The following is a 14,298-nucleotide window of genomic DNA, read 5'->3' as shown; positions in this document are numbered from 1 at the left end:
TTAATTCTGCAATATTATCAGACCTACAAAGCTACTCAGTAAGTAGGTAGTGGGTAAAAATTTTCTGATAGTACTAGAGGCATTGTTTCCACTATATCCTCAAATCATACAAGCCTGAGATGTGGGATTCTGAACCTCAAAGGTTTATGTTGATTTTTTAACCATCTTTAACAAAATAATAGACATTTTTTTCTGTTCCATTCCTCTTTATGTTTTTGCTGAAAACTTAACATAACTAATACTTAAGTCAGTATTGCTAAATGTGTTGGGTTTTTTGCTTTTGTTTTCTGTAGATTATAACACAAGTGAACAAAAACAAGCCTGTAAAAAACATGAACTTTATGTGAGCTTCCGTGACTTGGGATGGCAGGTATGAAAACAAAGGCTATACATTTTAATTTGTGCTATTTCTTTTTAGAGTCATCCAATAGTTGTATTTTTCCTGATGATAATTGGAACTAAATTAAAGGAGGCAGATGGAACAATCATTTTGCAGTTATCTGTTAAACTATATGTTTGCCGTTGGCAATAGCTCTAGAACTGTTTACTTTTTTCTAGCTCATTGATCTCTGCAAGGAAAGAATTGACTGGTATGTGACAAATCCTTCAAACATTAATAGCCTGGAAAAGGATATACATTTCATTAGAGATGGGCTCCCATTATACCAGATTAGAACATCCTCTATATTTCGTTTAGGGGTTCATCAGTAGTGCCATTCAAGCCTTTTTCGTATTTGAGGAACCATAATTCCAGCTCTGATCATCTCAAAGGTACAGGAATGTTTGAAATCCAAATTTGGCTCTCTACAAGTGCCACATAATGACAGCTGTGAGCAGGATATTGTGGGGTCTTACTCTTAGAGATCTAGGGGCACACAGGATGGTCCATACTATCCAGCTGCAACCCCTTTTTCTGGATAAGTGGCATTGATATACTTCAAAATCAACTCAACCTGCCTGATTGTGAAATGTAGCCGTGAAGGCAACAAAGCCCAGAAAAGCCTCAATTTTACCTTTATCAGACTAAAAGAAAGCTGATTAGAGGGACATCTTTATTTTCAGGAATAATGATAGGTCATTCCCAACCAATGAAAGCTGTTTTACTCTGTGTTCAGGTAGCAGAGATGATGTAGCAGGCACTTGCCCAACCGCTTCTGTTTTCTATGGTTTCTTGCATACTTTGTATGTAGATTATAGGGCATCTGCAGGACTAGAGCTCCCTGCTTATTCTACAGAGTTAAACTTTAACTCCTTCAATGGTCTTTCAAGAATTCTACATTTTCTATTTTAGCTACTCATATTGCCTTATAAAATACTGTAATATCTTATATTTTATCTATTTACCCTCACAATCCTTCAGTGAGGCAAGGAAGAGATTCTGAGGCATAGAAAGGATAAATGGCTTTCTTAGATCATACAACTATCTGTTGCAGGTCAGAGACTTGAATTCAGATCTCCCTATCTCAAGCCCTAACCACTTCACCACTCTTTTTACTAGACAAAGTTTTCCAAGTACCTTCAGTTCTCTAGATTTTTCTACACACAGATAGAATCTGGCCCACAGTTTTGTAAGGCATTCTGAAAGTCTTAGCAATGTAACATGCCATAATCTTTCTTAATGTGAACACTTAACCAAGTAAAACTGTTCAGAATTAGGTCAGTGAAACTAAAACTGAATCTGGCTAAAGTGAAAATAGGGTTAACCTCAACAATCTGTACTTAATACTCTGTCCCCAAACCATGATCACCTCTGCCAGGCTAAGGGAGAATAACTAAACTATTAAAATACTTTTCATTCTCTGTGAATAATTCTCAGATGCTTTCTGGTTCAGTAAAGGCATCCAAAATGGATTATCCTGTGATATCCCTAATGTGTATGGTCACATGCAGTTTTAGTGACTATACATATTTTTAGTTTCATGCAAATCATAGCATCAATGATATTGGGTATGGTGGAGAGTGGTGCATTTTGCATATTTACACTGAACCAGAAAGTATGCAAGAATTTGAAAGGAGGAAACATATTTTAAAGGCTTGTTTGTACATATAGTTTCCTGAATTCCCTCAGAGTTTGGTTACGCAGGCTATTCAATATATAATTCTAGGTTTAACTTAATTTTCACTTTTGTTTTCTAGGAAAGGAGATTAGGACTATTTCTGAAAATATATATACCTTATTTTAAGGTTCATTTTTTTCCCCGGACCATGTGATACACAGACACAATTTTGGTTGATACACATTTGAATTAGAAAGGATTGAGTGCTTTTTCATCTACTTTGTCTCTCTCCTCTCTCTCTCAGGATTGGATTATTGCTCCAGAGGGTTATGCTGCCTTTTACTGTGATGGAGAATGTTCTTTTCCACTCAATGCCCACATGAATGCTACCAACCATGCCATTGTTCAGACTTTGGTATGTCTATGTCTATGTTATATCATTTTTTGAGCACAAAGAATCTTTGTGCAATGACTGCATCTTCCTCTTTGTTTATAAGTATTAGGTTTGGATTATTTTTGTTTAAATTACAACCCATTACAAAGACACGCTTCAATGATTGCAATGGCAAGTGGATGAAATGTCCAGAATGCCCAGTGTGATAGGTTTACATTCCATTTAAAATACAATAATATATGAAAATACTGTCATAGCAAGAAGCAAAATAATATTCCCACCCAATTTCCAAGTATTTTATACAACTTTTGACCTCCTTATTAACATGAATACATTATACAGTGTACAGTGACTGTTTTCAGCTGTTATCAGAAAAATGCTTAAAATGTCTTATTTCCCCTTCCTCCCATTCAACCTCTCATGTCTCAGTGAGCCCCAGCCAAAACTTCACTGATCTTGTATCCTCCATCCTGACAGTCAATTGAGCAAGAACTGAAACACAGGAAGGGAGGGTAGAAGAAGGGAGGAAGACACAGGTTAGAAATAAGCAAGACGTGTTGTGTAAAAGAAGTGAAAGTGTGGTATTACTTGGCAAGGAATATACCAATGTGTTTATGATGCTGAAGATAATCATATATCTGCAATGAATAACTGAAGAGAAGTAGGTCAATAACTATTTATCATTATGTAAACATTGCCCAGAAAACCTACCAAAGCCAACGATACCTTAGGTAAGATGTCTCTTATATAATCATGTATCATACAAGGTACAACTATACAAGGATCCTTTCTTTTGGGCATTTAATTTTTCCAAGTATCTACCAGACTTACTTTGTAGAATCTTTTTTTCAGATTTCTGTATTTAAAATCAGATGCTTTAATTTTCCCTCCTTTTTGTGGCCTTTTAGGAACTGTATACCGCCTCTGCCTGTTTTATACATGCATGCCATTGTGTAGCCAAAAGTCTATGCGCCTAATGGAATTTTAACTGCACATAAATTAGTTGGGATAACAGTAGCTGAAAGCTTTCTGTTTTTAATTTTACAAAATCTAGAATTGCTCAAGGTGTGCATATGGGGATGGTTTGGGAAATAGTTATTCATGCATCCCACCCAAACACAAATGTAATCAATCCCCACCCATTGTGATTACATCATTTTGAAAAGGTCTGCTCTTTGGGTTGGGAAGTGCTTTTTCCTCAGTACCTCTTCAAATTTAACTGCCTTTTTTAAAAGAAGCATGGGGGAAGCCTTTGGTCCAGCACTTGTTTGTTCCTGGAAAAAGATCTAAGTTGCCTACAGCAGTAAAAAAACTTTCCCAAATAAAATAATTTGAAAAGATGTATCTCTTTTATTGAAGTCAGTGAGTAAATGGATATACTCCCACTGACTTCTGAGAAATCAGAGGTAGGCTGATGCAGAAGGATTTTGAAAATCTCAACCTATTTCCATATGCTAGTATCACATTTATTAGAGACTATAAAAATTTTATCAGCACTTCATGGAGTGCAGGTGTGTTTGGATCTAAGGATTTGTTTTGGCAGAATGATCATGTGACTTGACTGAGCTCACAGATAGAGTCAGTGTTAGAACCAGGATTCAGCTTCAGGAGCTCCCATGTGACTTAATCCACCACATCCAGCTGCTCCTCATATCACTGAGCTGTCAACTTGATCTTGTGACCCAGACTGGTCAGAATCTATAAAAGCTGTTTAGAAGAGGAGCAGTCTCACTGGCAAATATCCAGGACACAGCTTATGGAGGCCCTAGCATCTTAGCTATCAGCAATGGCACATCTCCTAAAAAGTAATGGAAATGTCAGCTACATGATTAAAGGGCTCTAGGCATGGGTCTGAGGAGGGAGTGAGGGGAGACAGAGAATTCTTGTGCATAGTTTATATGTGCAAACCTGTCCTCATTATAGAGAGGGTTGGAAATTGTACTTTGTAAAAACTGAATGTATCCCTGACAAATATATACGGTTCCTAAAACTGGAGAGCTCGTGGGTGTGGGGTTAGTAGAATCCAGAGGATTATGCAGAGTGAAAATCTGCTTAGAAGAGGAAAATTCTCTCTTTTGTCAATATTTTGCTTTCATTTGTTAAGCAATTTTGAAATGTATGTGTTTAAGCCCTTCCTAAACTGCTACTTCAGGATTTATTATTGCTTATTTTAAAAAATCTTCTCATGGTAACAGTTATATAAAATTTGTTTCCTGATTGACTGTTCTCTGCTGTTTGGCAAAGACTACAGGCTTATATCACTGCTAGGCAGATGGCTATAACAGATTTAGAAAGACTTAACATACAAATGAAACCTATTACTGTTGAAGTCTTCACCCATGCCTCAATAATCTCTTGCCCTTTCTATTATAACTCCCTTCTTTCTGGCCTCCCCAGTTATCAGCCCTTTAGCTTGTGCAGAATATTAGTTCCAACCTTCTTTCAAGTACAAAGAACTTGTTTTTCCCATTCTCAAATATTTCCACTAGATCTGTGTTAGTGCTGGGATACTGTTCCAAACTGTTTTCTTTCTGTTTAACCTCCTATTGACCTACTCCAGTCTAACTCATAGAAATCATTATCCATCTATCCCTACATCTTGCACCCATTTCATGACTTGACTCCGCTCCTTCTAAAATCAGTGAAAAAACTGCTCTGGGCTTTAATGAGAGCAGAATTAGGACCATAATTAGCAAGATAATATGTAAAGATGCTGAAGAAGAATCTTGTTCTTAGTCCCTTTTCAGAATCAAGACACTCTGGCCAGGTACAGACATTACACATAAACTGGTATAGGTGCTCGGAAACCAGTTAATACTTGTAACTGAACAAAGCTCAATGCATGTAGACTAGTTTAAAAATGGTAGAACCTGGTCTAATATAGACCTGGATCAATGTGTTGTCAGACTTAAGTGATTTATGTTAGATTGGTCTATCAAACCTCTGTACTAGGTCCTCTAGTGACTCAAGTTAGGTTGCAGTCCACTGGCATCCCAGGTACATTTGTGGTCCCCTCTTGCTTCGGCCCCTTGCAGAGAAGTGTGTTGTAATTTGGCTCATGTTCCCATGAAAAACTTAGCTGGCCCTGCCTCCTGGGTGGTCACAGAGCTGAGGCAGCAAAGCCTCTGTCCCCAGCCTCACATCCTGCCTGTGACAGGGGAGGCAGGATGGATCAGGGAGTGGAGGCCCCTGGTGCAGCCCCCTCACCCCCCAGCTGTGCTGGCTTGGGTCTGGGGAAGGGGCTGGGGCAGAGACCTCTGTTCCCACCCCTGCAGCCACTGACACCTGGCTATTGGCACGGGGGCAGGGCTGGGGAGAGGGGCCATGCTGGCCAACCAGGTGTGGCCAGCTGCTTGACTGCTCAGTTGGCTTTGGCATTTCCCAACAGCCTGCTGGGCAGTGTGCAGAAGCTTCTGGCTTTGGCCAGTGCAGGCAGTTTGCAAGCTTCCTGCCCCCACTGAAGGGCAAACATCTGTTCTGTTCACTTCTGATCTAACCTCGGGTGCTTAGAGTAAAGCGCAAAACTTAGATTGCTTCACCTCAGGGTTTTTGAATCTCTGTGCTTAGCCTCTGTGTGAGAACCTTCACTTCCATGGCATTTGCTATCTGAAATAAATGTCATATGTTCTTCCTTTATCAAGGCTTTGATTCAAGAAAGCATCCAAATTCAGGAAAGTACTTTAGCATGTGCTTAAGTCCTATTGAAGTCAGGGACTTAAGCACGTGGTTCAAGTTAAGCATGCAAGTGCTGTCCTGAGTAGAGATGGCATTACCCATATGTTTAAGTGTTTCCTGAGTCTAACTCTAACTCTTTTCAAATATCATATGAAAAGCAAATTTGTCTCTTGGCTGCTCCTCCTAATTTATCTCTCCATCTCCTGTTATTGCATGGCTCTCACTGCACTTTTGAAATCAGTGGAGCATTCTTGGAGGTAAGCATTGTATGAAAATAGCTATAACTAAAACTTTAAAATGCTGAGAGTTTGGAGAGAGATATTTTGCATGGATTTTGGCACAGCACCTTTCTATTTGATATATGAGCTGCTTGTTTTTTCTTTTTTTTCAGGTTCATCTTATGTTTCCTGATCATGTACCCAAGCCATGCTGTGCACCTACAAAACTGAATGCAATCTCAGTGCTTTACTTTGATGACAGTTCTAATGTTATTTTGAAAAAATATAGAAATATGGTGGTTCGTTCATGTGGCTGCCACTAGAATGGAAAAAAAATCAAAACCAGAGTTTATTCAGACTTATAAATCAGGATACCATCCTTGCTGCTGAAAAGCCAGCCCTAAACTTATTCAATTTCATGTCATCTCTCATTTAAATGTACAGTTTAATGTATATAGTAGCTTTTATTTATTTAAAGGTATATAGTTTCTTTTGTATGAGCAAAATTTCAAAACAGTTTATTTTATGTGTCACCTTACTTATGCAGTAGAACTTCCAAAGCATATTTTCAATTGATCATGCTGGGATCTATTTCATTCCATTGCAATGTTTTAAGGGAAAACCTTTGTATAGTGTTTTTTTTTTAAGTTAGAAACTCCAGAACTCTTGTGACTGTTTTATATTGTTAAAGGAAATTGAATACATTTGGTTAAGTTGTGCCAATGAAAACTATGGTGGGATATTTATTTAGAAAAGTCACAGAGAAAAAAGAAACCTAAATAGAATGCTTGACTAAACATAATTTTTATTATAGAAGTTCTGCTCTATTAGATAAAGTGAAATGTTGAACAGTGTTTGAATAAACAAATGGTAGATAGAACATAGGAACTGGAAGACTGCATATAATTGTTATAACTATTTTCTTTAACAAAATCAGTGTAACTGGAGGAGCATGTTACTTCTTGGCTTGCAGGTTGTAGATTTTGCAAAAGGCTCAAAGCTTCAGGAGTTCTGTGGATAGCCTTTTTATCTATAACTTTCCAAGTCAACAGTAGAAAAAGCTGAGGTATAATCTTCTTACCTCAAAGACATCATGTTGACCTATTATATGTAACATAACAGATATTTTTTTACTTAACAATGGCACAAAATAAACACGTGAGTCACCCTACGATACAGGTAAGAGTCACTGTATGTGAAAGGAGAATAGTCATGAAAGAATTGGTTCTTTTTAGCTCTCCTTTCTTGCTGAGTTTACTAATTTGGTACCCTGAGAGGCATTTAGAAAGATAGAAAATATACTGATGTCTTGCATCAGCTGAGGCCAAAAACTTATCCATTCATCAAGGCTAGCAACTGACATTACACATAAACCGGTTTAAGTGATCAGAAACTGGTTTAAACCTGTAGTAGAACAAATGTTTAGTGCACATAAACCAGTTTGAAAATGGCTGAAACCGGTTTGAGATAAACCTGGTTGAATGTAGTATCAGACGTAACTGATTTGGCTCAAACACTGGTTTATGCAATGTCTGTCCCAAACCCGTTGCTGGTTTAAGTTAAATCAGAGACCCCCAGCATCCTGGCACGCTCTCTGGGCTTGGTGGGGCTCTCTGCTCCACAGCAGAGCTGGCCCCTCCCCTCTGCTCCCTGGCTGGAGCTCCGGCAGAGACTTGCAGGCACAGCAACGTCTGCCTGGCTTCCTTCTGCTCTCCCCCTCCCCTCACCACTCTCTGCTAAGCAGGGATCTCCTGTCCCCTCTGCCCTACACAAACACCTCAGCATTAGCTAGCAGACCACATGCTGGCTACAGTCCATGCTGTGGCAGACAGCAGTGTTAGCTTAGGGCTTTTTGAAGTTAATAAACAGCTCAGCTGGTAATGTCCCTCCCTTCCTTTGTTTAAGAATAACTTGAAATAATGATAGAGGCTGTTTATTTTCTGATGGGGTGATAAATGCTGGTAACAGAGCTTATAAAGGCTCTGTTATCAAGGCAGGGCACTCTCCCTAATCCTGCTGAGGCCTGGCCTCAGCTCAGCTCTGTGAAGGGAAGGGAAGGCTGCTGTAGTGCCCCCTCAGCTTCTAGCCTGAGCCACTGCAGGCATGTGCCTGCATGTCTGGGTTGTCTGTGAAATTACAAAGTGATTTAGCCTGGCTGGATAGGTAAACTGACCTGCAAAGATTAAATCAATTCAGGCTCAGGCTTTTTGAATGTCTGTCTCCCTAGCCTTAGTAATTTATCTTTGCTAATGGCCTCAGATATTTCATAGGAAGTTGAATGAAGCCCCTGTTGCCATTTGGCCATTGTGGGGTAATTTTTCTTCCTGGTATGATTTCTAATACAGTAGACCCCTGATTTACGCAAGTATTGCATTCCGGGGGAATTTCTTGTAAGTCAAATTCATGTAAGTCGGGACAACTTTCCCATAGGAAATAATAAAATAGTGAGGGGTTGCATACCCCAGACATACCTTTAGTCATAGCTTTTTTCCCCCCTTTTCTCAGCAGAATTGCCTTTAGGAGGCGTATCTAGCATCTCACCTATGCATCTTGAGATGCCGCTACCACAATGGCAGCACAATGGCAGCACAGCTCTGCTTGATTCCACCTGCAAATCTTGCGAGGTGTTTGCATATATATGTGTGTATATATGCAAACCTCGTGCATCTTGAGGGGCAGTTTTCAATCCAGACCCTAATAAAAAATCATGTAAATATGAGACACATGTAAGTCGGAATCGCGTAAATCGGGGGTCTACCATAGTTAGAGAGTAGTTTAAAACCCAAAGGTATGAGATTTAACAGGTGTTTCTAATTTGTTTAGAATTAACTATCATAGCTGGTATATTCTTACTACTTATATAAATATGAAGTCCATTTTTGAATCTTGCTTACTTTTTGCCTGCAACATCCTGTACCAGTTTCACAATTACACATTGTATGATTTTTTTTCCATTTATAGTTTTTTAAATTACCACCTTTTAATTTTATTAACGTGTCCTTTTTTAGTGTTATAAGATAGGGACAATAGAAGCTACTAATCTGCCTTCTTGACACCATTCATTATTTTATAGGCTTTATCATGAATCAGCTCAATAGAAAAACTGCTATATTAAAAAAGTTCTTAAAGCATTATTTAAATTACTAAGAAACATCCAGTTCATACCATATTATGTCTGTTCAAGTAAATCCAGTTTTGCTGTGGTTATTTAACGCATAGTCCACAGAACAAGTGATTATGTGTGTGCATGTGTGTGTGTGCATTTTTGTTTTTTGTCTTCCTGCCTTCTTGCCTTTCTTCCTTTCTTTCCACAAATTAATTTATTTTATCTTCCTGTTGGAAAATTTCCTTAAGTTTTTTGTTAAATGTCCATTTACTTTTTGAAAAACTAAAAGGTTTTTTTTATTCAGATATTTCCTCAAATCATTACATTTCAATTATTATTTTATACTTAATTTGCTTCTATACCTATGCCTAATTGCAATGTACATATAATAATGTATATTCATGAAATTTCTGCAGTAAATTACTGTTTGGGCCATTAGATAATTGCACTTAAATTGCATAAGTAATTCCTTCAAAAAAGTTTTGGGTTTGTTTATGGATGAGGTAGATGATTATGTTGTTTTAAATCCAATTTATTCTAAATAGAATTTGATGGAAACTGAATTTTGGGTACATTAAGTAATATATTTTGAATAATGGTGTACCATTTTAAGAACAAGAAACTGAAGATTATATTATTCTTTAAAATTTGCTGTTGGAATATATTTCTATATTTGAAGATATAATAAACTTGTAATACTAGTTTATTATCTCATGGTTTTTGATTCTGAGCCACAGAGTAATAGAATATCAAATTTGTGTTTTTTATAAAGCCAGAAAGAAAAAGAATGTCACAATGTGGATAGCCTATGCCGTATTTCACATCGTTTACTAGAGACATTTGTTGCACAATTATTATATTATATTCTCTTTATTACTTTCTTTTTCTTTTTATTACTTTAAAGGCATAATATTTAGCAGAACCATATACAGTGTATATTCAGGTTATACAACTCTCTATTAACTATTAAAACTTGGGTCAGAAAAAGGAAGGATGAAACAAAATGTTCCAGAAATTTCTTAAAAGACTTCAGTGTCTTGCAGAGAAGGAACAGTTGACAAACAATATTTTCATATGTGCCAAAAAAATTATACACAGCCCTTTGGGTTTTAAAACACCTTCTCCCTATAATAGCTAATATAACACTTTTCACATTTCTGTAAGTTTTAAAGATATTTATGTAACATTTTTTGTAAAAAAATTACTAAGATTATTCTGTTCCTGTTTGGGATTCAGAAGGGAGCTTTATCAAGTTTTAATAAGCTGAAGCTTTCTTCATCTTTACAGACTAGGGTTCAGGAGGTAAAGGGGATCTGTCAGCACTAGCTATCCAGTATCTCAAAGATCTAAACACAAAAAGAGTAAAAAGTACTATATTTCTACCAGATTAATTTCTTTTTTATCAGTCAGATCCTCTTTATATTAATCATAAAGCTAATATCACATACAGGTAATAATACAACTGTATGCATAATTAAGGGACTTCAGTTTATTTCTAGAAGACCTGTACTTTTATTTCTTAGCTGCATTCACCCTGTGTAAATTGAGATTACATTCCAGTGTTGCACCATTCTGTAAAAATCAAATCCATATAAAACAGAATATTGACTAAAAACAAGAGCTACATAATGGTACATTAATAAATGGATGTTGAGATGGATGACACCAACCAATATGATATTTTTTCAGCCTCTTTACTGCATGTCTAGCAGTAAATACTATTCCTGAAGAAGACTGGTTATCTAATCATGTTCTCAAAATAATTGTTTCTGCAGTTGCCTCTTTGGATGCTGCAGTTGATTTCCCATCTTTAGCCTGTGTTTGCTGTACCTCCTGTACTTTACTATTAGTTCTTAGGTAGGCGCTGTCCATGTGCAAACTCTGTCAAATAGCTAAAATATCTATAAGCCACTGTGTTCTTTGGCTTTGCTTGAATGTCTTTTTTTTCTTTTGCAGAATTGTCCCATATAGTGGCTATATAAGGTACATTATTTAATAACTTTTATAAAACCCCCAAACAAATTTGGGGGTCATGTTAAGTGCTGTATAACTATATCATACAATGGCAATCCCTAATTTGGGTTCCTCCCAAATTATGCTACATTGGTGCTAACATACAATTGCTACTTTTGTAGGCTGTTAGCTGCATTTTATTTGTAATCTAACATGTCTAACTTGAAGTAGGTCTAATTGTGGTATACGCTGTCAATATTTCTTGTATTCTTTTTCCTGGCACCTAATTCTTGGAATACTAACTTAGGTCAATAAGTTTTGATGCAGACAAAGATGATTTTAGTTTTTTAACCATAAGTCTCTGTGCCGATGATCCCAATAACATGTTTTTAAACATTCATCCTGAATAGTCATTCATTCTAAATATGATTCCCCTGAAGCCAGAGCCATTTAAATGTAGTTTTTTTCCAATCTGTAGTGACTTTTCTGCTCTCACATTCAACTGTGCATAGTAAAAAAATTGTCAAGTGGTGCTTGAATTACAAATGAGCCATTTGAGAATTACAAATAGCATCTGTTACTGGCTCCTCTGCAGTCACATGACCTACAAATTGTGATAAATCATGTGTTATTTCCTACTCAACATCTCGTGCAAGAGTTTCATTTAAAATATAAGAGTATTAAGACATATTCTTCCCATTTTAAATAACATAGGTCAGCATCAGCCTAGGGCCAAAGGTAATTAGGAATGCCATGTGAACTGGATAGTTGTTTTGATTCTCTTTCTTGTCTTATTAGAGATTATGCAGTTCGATAATTTGGATGAAGGCACGTATTCCTAGCCAACTAGACACTTTGAGCTCTATTTCTCCACTTCTTAATAATCAGGTAGGCTTAATAATTGTAATTCTTATCTAATGCTTTACCTCTGCAGATCTCAGAATGCTTTATGAAAATGTTATCTCAATTTTATGGATAGGAAAAAACAGATCTTGAGAAGTAAAGTAATGTGCCATGTGTTAACTTGCAAGCCTCTGGCAATCTAAAGAATAAGACCATGTCTCCTGTCCAATTTTAGGGCTGTATTCATTAAGCAAAATAACCCCATATTTATATATGCATTTCAAGCTCCTCTTCCTGCAGCTTCTAAGACTTATTAATTATAGGCACACTTAAAACTTATCTAGACAAGCATTTCATGCTTCCTGTTCAATTTTTAAAAATCTAGGATCACTCTCACTCCTGCTTTTTCCTCATGTTTGACAGAAAGCTTAATAGTGAATTAAGGAAACCTGTGAGAGGGGATCTTGGGGACAGATGTTGGCTGGAGGTTGTATGTCGGCACATTTCCTATGGAACTCCTTCAGTAGAGAATGAAAGTGAAGCTGGGCTGAAGCAGCTGTGAAGTCTTAGGGGCTCTGCACAGTGTATCTTGCTCTTCTGTGAAAACAAACTGATCCTGAGGCTGAGGAGAACTGTTGATTGGTCTGCTGAGGTGCAAATGCTCCAAGGAGAAAACAGAGGGGATCCTAGTGCCATCTTCTATGCCTTTGACCTGACCTCTTTATGGTAATGGCAAATGTGGGTCCAGAAATGAGGAGTTTTGCTACTGAATTTCACAGCGATTGAAAACAGAACAAGATCAGATAGAGAAACATAGTATTTATATTGAAATACAAAACACTGGTCCACTTCAATAGCTTCCAGATATTAATATCTGCTACCTTTATCAACAGTGCCCACATCATATATATATACACAGGAAAACACATTTCTTTCTTTTGGGCCAACTACACTTCTATCAATTTAATTCATTTTAAAAATCAGTTGTTCTGCTTTAACCTCTGAAAGTGCTTTTCTTCCTAGCCTTCTCTGTGTTTTATCTGTTTTATTATTCAGACCTAACAACTCCCGCAGGAAATGCTCTTGCCTAGACTGTGTTTCAGGAACAGAAGAAAGACAGGGCCTGCCAAGTCAGTTACTTGTTTAAGTAGGATGTTCAGCTTAAATAAGTCTGTTTTCTTACTTTTCCTTTTCCCTTTGGACATATTTGGGAAGCATCTTGGTTCATCATCTATGTATAAGATCTTCAGGGTAAAAATTACAACAAAATGCAAGCCATTCCAGGATCTGAATGATACTAAAGCTTTTAGCAACCAGAAGAAAATAAGAAAGTGAATGGATGGCATCTTCATACAAACAACCTGGAAATACAGAATCATAGCACAGCATAGATTACACTCAGCATCTTAATTAAAACAATAAAATTCCTAGTTTTGGACTAAGTTTTGAATTCAGTTTTGCCTTGTCACTGAAACCATTCACAATTTATTCATTATAGTTGAAGAGAAGTATCATTATTAATCTAATAAACAGAACAAAATTAAAAGAATTGTTAATAGATAAAGCATCAAAGTATTGCATTACTTTGGATGGAAAGCGTCTGGCTGCAAAGCCACAGAAAGTCCATCAATGTCCATGATGGTATTCCTGATTTATTTTAAAATAACTGAGATAAGAATTTGGTCTACAACATTCCTGGAGTATGTTTCTTCTTCAGTTTGCATTCCCAAAAGCAAAGTGCTTGTCTTATTTGGGGGTGTGTGGGATGCAAGGAAATACAGTACTTCCTTTCTGATGTTGGGCAAACCACTTTGTGCATCCAGTGCACTCAACTTCTCAAAGGTTTTTCACTACAAGGTAGGCACCTAAATATCTGTGAGGTTGAGGGCCCTGTTTTTCTGTTTGTAAAATGATAACAAGAACCTTGAATATTATAGCAATGGGCAATATAAGTGCACCTAAAAAAATTACATAAGTAAAGCATAGCCTATACATAGTTTCATAGTTTCATAGTAGTTAGGGTCAGGAGGGACCTGATCAGATCATCTAGCCTGACCCCCTGCCACAGGCAGGAATGAATGCTGGGGTCACCAGACCCCAGAAAGGGGGTCA

At 37.1% G+C, this 14,298-nt stretch overlaps 1 protein-coding gene across 2 annotated transcripts in view; it reads left to right on the top strand.

Moving 5' to 3' along the window:
* Nucleotides 1–7,751, top strand: part of BMP5 (bone morphogenetic protein 5) — an 81,938-nt gene extending 74,187 nt beyond the window's left edge. The window contains exons 5-8 of one of the 2 annotated variants that reach the window (XR_003092029.1): nucleotides 294–370; nucleotides 2,302–2,412; nucleotides 2,821–2,927; nucleotides 6,458–6,541. Coding sequence is in view for 1 of the 2 variants with exons in the window: in XM_006036775.2 (XP_006036837.1) it covers nucleotides 294–370; nucleotides 2,302–2,412; nucleotides 6,458–6,607 (338 nt within the window). In the remaining variant the exon portion in view is untranslated. Of the gene's footprint in view, nucleotides 1–293; nucleotides 371–2,301; nucleotides 2,413–2,820; nucleotides 2,928–6,457 lie in introns of both variants that reach the window. The other variant, XM_006036775.2, reaches the window with a different exon arrangement.
* Nucleotides 7,752–14,298: the final 6,547 nt, after the last annotated feature.

Source organism: Alligator sinensis, unplaced genomic scaffold (genome assembly GCF_000455745.1).
Source record: "Alligator sinensis unplaced genomic scaffold, ASM45574v1 scaffold1311_1, whole genome shotgun sequence".
Taxonomy (NCBI): Eukaryota; Metazoa; Chordata; order Crocodylia; family Alligatoridae; genus Alligator; species Alligator sinensis.
This window is presented reverse-complemented; position numbering and strand designations above follow the sequence as displayed.